General features: G+C 38.4%; 1 protein-coding gene across 2 annotated transcripts in view; it reads right to left on the bottom strand.

The window, feature by feature from the left end:
• Positions 1-802: 802 nt before the first annotated feature.
• Positions 803-6,627, bottom strand: part of casd1 (CAS1 domain containing 1) — a 59,775-nt gene continuing 53,950 nt past the window's right edge. For both annotated transcript variants that reach the window (XM_039736705.1, XM_039736706.1), the window contains exons 17-18: positions 3,028-3,120; positions 803-1,217 (exon numbers count right to left, since the gene is read on the bottom strand). In XM_039736705.1, coding sequence (XP_039592639.1) covers positions 954-1,217; positions 3,028-3,120 — 357 coding nt within the window. In that variant the 3' untranslated portion in view covers positions 803-953. The remainder of the gene's footprint in view (positions 1,218-3,027; positions 3,121-6,627) is intronic.

Below are 6,627 nucleotides of genomic sequence, written 5' to 3'. Positions count from 1 at the left end.
CACAACACCATGGCCTTTCAGATCTCCTTTGGTCTTTCTGGTTTTGTCACCCAATGCCTGAAACCCTGGATGGACTTCACCTCTGGCTGACTGGATTGTAGACGAGACACTCTGGATTCTGGAGTTATCATGAAAGGATGTGCGCCTAATGATACTTTTACTTTTGTTTGGGTATAATTCTGAATGCTTACGTTTGTAGTCTATTAATTGTTATTGGTCAGTTAAAATTGTTACTGTAATGGTGTTGGTGTTCTGGTGTAGCTACTACAATAGAAAAGTACAATTAATTTGTAAAGACTTTAGACTATTAAGTTGAACCAACTGTTCGCTCTTCATTTGGATAAATGGATTCTGCACCACCATGCAAAACACAAGAATCTCAATAAGTTAGCTGAAAAGGCCCAGAAAATGAGATAAGGAGAATAAAATTAAATTAAAGCATTTTTCAATGTAGAAACATCACTTTTAACCAGTAAATTCTGCTGTGGCGTGGCCCGACACTCAATCCGTTTGGTACCTGCCCTTCAACACAAGAGAACTGCAAACTCCCACTCACAAGAGTGCTTCAAAGCTCACATAATTTCTTATAATAAATAGTCAATAGGTAAACAAAACAGCTTTCTTTTTTCTGAAAAGCAGTCATATGGCTACAAAAAAATCCACGTTTTTCTTTTGTAAAAAATTCAACTTCAATTTACACTTAAATAGAACTAGATATATTACACTTGTTTTTGTAAACTAATAATATAGAAATGAAGATAACATTTTTATTTACATTTTTGCCATCATATTTTTTCCAACGGTTCACTATAGTTCAATATAGTCCATTTTATATACAATATGTTCACCAGAAAATTGATGAAAAACCTTACTGTGCAACACATGCCTCCCCTTCTATTGAACGTGGGTCACCGTGACAGAGAAGCCGGTCATTTCTTTGTCTCTGTGAAAAATTAAAGTTGGGTCTTCTCCCAATTAGAAAGCCAAAGAAGAGCCAGCAAAAATGCAGCTAAGAAAAATAGTCTTTTCAGTAACGCGGAGTTATCTTTAGGAATGATGACCTGCGCCAAGTCATTAGTAATCTGTGAGATCTCGTGGGCCACACAAACAAAAATAAAGGAGCTGATGATGATGTTGAGCATCGGACTTCCAGGTACCAACACTAAGATTCCCTTGGTGTCAGCTGCAAGCCAAATGTGATATTGGCAAATAAAAAGCTGAAAGACAAGAAAAGATGTTAGTTATGGTATGTATCAGTGTTAAGAAAATCAAAAATATGACATCAGGTTGAACATCCCTAATTCATATTTGGATTCTGAAATATCTGCATCTTCTTAAAACACCTGCCCTCATTTCCTTCAGTCTGTGCACTTAAAACCACTGCTGGGGTTTCAGGGAGAGTGCAAAAGAAAGTGAGCCAAGGACTTAGTGCTGTGAGAAAATAAAAAGCAAAACTGCTGTCATCCATTCAGGAGCTCAGTAGAAGAAAGTAACTGAAGCTTCATAATTAATTTGCATGTTCTAAATAGCACATGTAGACCACCACAGCTACTGGGCTCCACATGCTTGAGATGTGCCTTTATCTTTGTCATTTTAACTATTGCATTACTATACGAGGTGTGGCAGAAAAGTAATGAGACTGGCAACACTGCAAGCGATCTGGCAAGGCTGCGCTGTTGTCCTTGATAGAGCACGTGTATCAGTACCCTCCCATAGGTCAGTGCGAGTTTCAACTCCTTCCGTTAACTACGTGATTTTTGTGACTGCTATTAGCGAAGTTGTGTTTTTGGTTGTGCGTCACGCAAAATGGAACAGCGGAATTTGGAGCAACGTTGTGCCATTAAATTTGGAGAATCGGCAAGTGTGACGTTTGAAAAGTTAAAACAGGCCTATGGGGAACATTCTTTATCCCGAGCTCAAGTTTTTCGCTGGCACAAATAATTTTTGGAAGGCAGAAAACACGTTGAAGATGAACACCGTTCAGGAAGGCCTTCAACTTCGAAAACCAATGAAAACATCGAACGTGTGAACACTCTTGTGAGATCAGACCGTCGTTTAACATTAAGAATGTTGAGTGAACAATTAAATTTGAACAGATTTACCTTTCATCAAATTTTGACTGAACATTTGCACATGCGAAAGGTCTGTGCCAAAAAACTGCCCTCTCCATAACAGAATTTTTGACCTCAAAAGGCATTCCTGTGGTTCCCCAGCCCCCTTATTCACCTGACCTCAGTCCGTGTGACTTTTTTCTTTTTCCTAAACTGAAAAATGTCCTCAAAGGACGTCATTTCGGGAGTTTAGAAAACATCCAAAAGAGTGTAATGGACATACTGAAGACAATACCGGTGGAAGACTTCCAGCGCTGCTACCAACAGTGGGAACAACGTCTCCATCGGTGTGTAGCTGCCCAAGGGAACTACTTTGAAGGGGATAACATTGATGTTTGAAAAAAAATAAAAACTTTGGTAAATAAAAAATCAGTCTCATTACTTTTCTGCCACACCTCGTATGACATAACAACAGCAAACAGAGATTAGATAAGCATTGTGGTCTATGGGTATACAGCATGTTAAAATGCTATGGCAATATTCTGGCATGGTATGTTTGCATTTCCAGTTGCAACTTTAGTAACTTGTTTAGAAAAGCATTCTGAAGGGGGATGCTGTGCAGCCTCTTCTGTGCTTCTACTGGTGTCGTTAGACAGATTTACTGATTTCGGTGTTTTAAGTACTGCAACTTGCATTGCTCTTCATTAGCAACTCCCTAAACAGCAGACATTCGGATGGGGTGTGACAGATCAGAATGCATATTTTACATTTCACATTTTCACAAAATGCCAGTTCATTCAACCTTGCATCGACTCCTTCACTATCGCTGTAACTGAACAATAGCAGTTTCAGTTTCAGATTTTGGAATTTCGGATTTGGGATGCTCACTTTGTTGTAGCTAATTTGGAAAAAAATTACCATATCTGACTTGAGTTAGCCAGATGTATAGGATATGGAAAGCAGACATGTAACTTACTTCTAGTGATATTTTCCCAAACCAGGCAAAAAATGAACTATACACAGAGCGTGCATATCCAGGTATGTTTCTGATAAGGATAAAGGCTAAAATCTGTAACAGAAAAAATAAACAAATAAGTAAAATGAGTAATATTATTGAAGTATTCTTTTAAATTAACATCTCTGACATTCATTATAACTGAGTAAGAGCTGAAGTTAACTAAATTTAGTGTTCAAAAGCACATATCTACATATACAAAAAAAAATCCAATAAAGATGTTTTGCTGGCACATTAACAATTAAATATGAAATCAAGCAGAATAAGAAATTACTGCATTATCTGAAACTTTGTGACAGTTTTCCTAAACTATTTAGTGATCTACACTGCTGACTAATATTTTGATCAGTTACAAGTTCTGCCTGTTGCTTTCTCACTGAAGTTTGTGTCACACCTGTTTGACTGTCCACATTCATCGGAGTCAGCTGTTGTATTGTGCAAGTAGAAACACATTAGGGGTAGGAATGGTTCATACGAGCATTGTCAAAAATATTTCAATACACAATTAATACACTTAAACACACCTGGTCATCATTAAAGTGGAAGTAACTAATTTTGTATTTCTTTTTGAATTTCGCTATAGATTAGATAAACTTTATTAATCCCAATCTAATGTTTTTGGTCTAACGGCTACAGTAAAAATCATGGCCGTCTCTGTGTTCATAAGCCTGGGAGGGTGTATTACTGTACAGATACTAAAATAAGAACTATCCCAAAGAGTACAGTGCCCACCATTCTATGTGTGACATATACCTATTTTTTCTTGATTTACACCTCTGCTCCACAATTTTAAATTACAAATCAAACAATTCAGATAAGATTAAAGTCTCAGAGTTTCATTAAGGGTTTCTGCATAGAACTGACCACACTTTTTCTGCATGCCCCCCGACCCCCCATTTAATGGCACCACAATGTTAGGCACATAGCAATAGCTGGTACATGAATCATATTTAGTACTTTCCTGCATATCCTTTGCATACACTGACTGCTTGATGTCTGTAATTCATAAACATCATGGAGGATCTTCTCTGGTGATGCTCTGCCAAGCCTCTAATGTAGCCATCTTCAGTTCCGGCTTGTTTTGGGGGCTTGTCCCCTTAAGTTGTCTCTTTAGAAGATGGAAGGTAAACTCAATTTAATTTAAGTCAGGTCAGCAGCCTGGCCATTGAAGAGTTTTCCATTTTTTAGCTTTGAAAAACACCTGTGTTGCCTTAGCAGTTGGTTTGAGATCATTATCTTGTTGTAAGATGAAGAGTTGTCCAATGCATTTGGAGGAATGAACTGGAACTTTTAGCAGATAAGATATTTCTATACTCCTCAGAATTCATTGTTCTACTGCCATCAGCAGCGTCATCATCAATGAAGACAAGCAACTATGGCAGCCTTACATGCCCAAGTCATAACACCCCCACCACCATGCTTAAGAGATGAGGTGGTTTGCTTTGGATCTTGGGCAGTTCCTTTTCATCTCCACATTTCTCTCTTGCCATTACTCTAATAAAGATTATTTTTTGTCTCTTCTGTCCACAAGACTTTTTTCGAGAATTCTGCAGGCTCTTTTAAATGCTTTTTCACAAACTGTTATTTGGCCATCCTGCTTTTGTGGCTAACTAGTGGTTTCTATCTTGCAGTGTGGCCTCTGTATTTCTGTTCATGAAGACTTCTGCAGATAGTCGTTTCTGGCACATACACATTTGCTTCTTAAGACTGTTTCTGATCCGTCAGACAGGCGTTTGGGGCTTTTTCTTTACCATAGTGGAGATTCTTCTGTCATCAGCAGTGGAGGCCTTCCTTGGCCTACCAGTCCCTTTGCGATTACTGAGCCCACCAGTGCGTTCTTTCTTCGGATGGTTTTATTCATTTTGTATTTGAGCCTCATAATGGCTTCTTTGACTTTCATTGGCACAGCTCTCGTCTTCATGTTAAACAATGGCAACTATTGGCTCCAAAGGGTAGAGGCAAGCCGAGGCATCGTATGAAGGAATGAAACACACCTGAGTAATTACAAACACCTGTGACACCAACTGTGTCAAACGTTATGGTGTCCTGAAATGGGGGGACGATGCACAAAAGTGATGTCATTTCTACATTGTGTGACCAAAATGTATGCAAATGCTCTTAAATTAGAGTTTTCAATGTGCACCTTAATCACGTCTGAACTGTTTGATTTGTAATGTTAAACTGTGGAGCAGAGGGGGAAATCATGAAAAATGTGTCTTTGTCACAAACATTATGGAGGGCACTGTAGATATAAACATATTTAAACACAAGAATGTAAAAGCAATTATAAAATACTAGCTGTATAAGCCTGTGCTGTAAAAAGCCAGGAGTCCTACAAACTATTGAAATCATCAGAAAAAAAAAACTGAAATGTAGAGATGTCAGGTAATTGAAAGGAACTACTGGAACTACTCTGGGCATCTCTCTCCTAGGAGGATTCGTTTTGAAGACATGCTCACCACGCTTGTGAACTGGCAATGGGAAGAAAAGTAAAAGGGATACCGTTTTGCTGATGTTAGCAGCTAAGCGACTTTGTCTTTCTTCTGATGTTTCATTTTGCTGACGTGCTGGCCTCGCTTGTGTTATTTGCGGCTAAGTGAGTTTTCTGTTTTCCTCGGAGGCAGAGCCCTTACCCCGACTCCACCTCTCACTTCCAGGCCGGACAGACACACACACTTCCACACGTTCATGTTTATATATAAAGACAATGGTATGCTCTTTTTTTGTACTTGGTGTTTCTGTTTATTGTTTCTCTGTAATATGATAATGAGTCCTATAAGTATTCATTGTCAAATGCACAAAATCAGTTTCAGGGTTATGGCAAAGCCTGATCCAGCAACCCCCAGAACCCTGAATTAGATTTTACTATGGATGGGTGAATTACAAAAAGCTGATTGCAGTCTGTCAGTTCATTTTAACCCAACAGGATTGATGCAGTTTTCTTTTCAATGTCCATCATGTACAAAGCATCAACAGATTACAAAAGGTGTAAAACACTGGCTGAGGCCAAATTCATAGGGAACTCTGCCCCCCAGGGTGGCTTGCTGTTTAAGGAAGACTCGTTAAAACTCTGCTACTTAGGAATCTGTAAGCTCTTGCTACATTCATATAATAAAGTTTTTATTTAAAAATGGCATTGTTAAACAAAAACAATCTCTGTCCACACTAGAGTTTTCATGTCATTTACTGATGTATCTTTATCCATATTAAAATGGCCAAAAACCCATATGACGTAGACCTTCACCTATACTGGGCGCGTCAACAGAAAACTCCTTTGAAGGAGGCTGTGTAGTGAAAAATTCGGAACCTGTGAAACTCAGTTTCCTTTGAGCTTTATGCACTTTCAAAAGTATCAGAATGTGCAGGACTCTGACAGAGCGGTCACAGAATAGAAAAAGACAGAATTTGTTTATGAGCTGCAATGAATCGCCCCATGTCACATTAATGTGCTAATTACAGTTGAAAGTAACAGTCTTCAAAACTGGCAATGGTAGTCTTGTCATTAAATAAGAACACCGCAAATGATAAACGCCACATGTAAAATAAAAAAAAAAGAAAAAT

This window comes from Polypterus senegalus, chromosome 15, assembly GCF_016835505.1.
Source record: "Polypterus senegalus isolate Bchr_013 chromosome 15, ASM1683550v1, whole genome shotgun sequence".
Classification (NCBI taxonomy): Eukaryota; Metazoa; Chordata; class Cladistia; order Polypteriformes; family Polypteridae; genus Polypterus; species Polypterus senegalus.
Note: the sequence above shows the minus strand (reverse complement) of the source record. Positions and strands in the feature narration are given on the sequence as shown.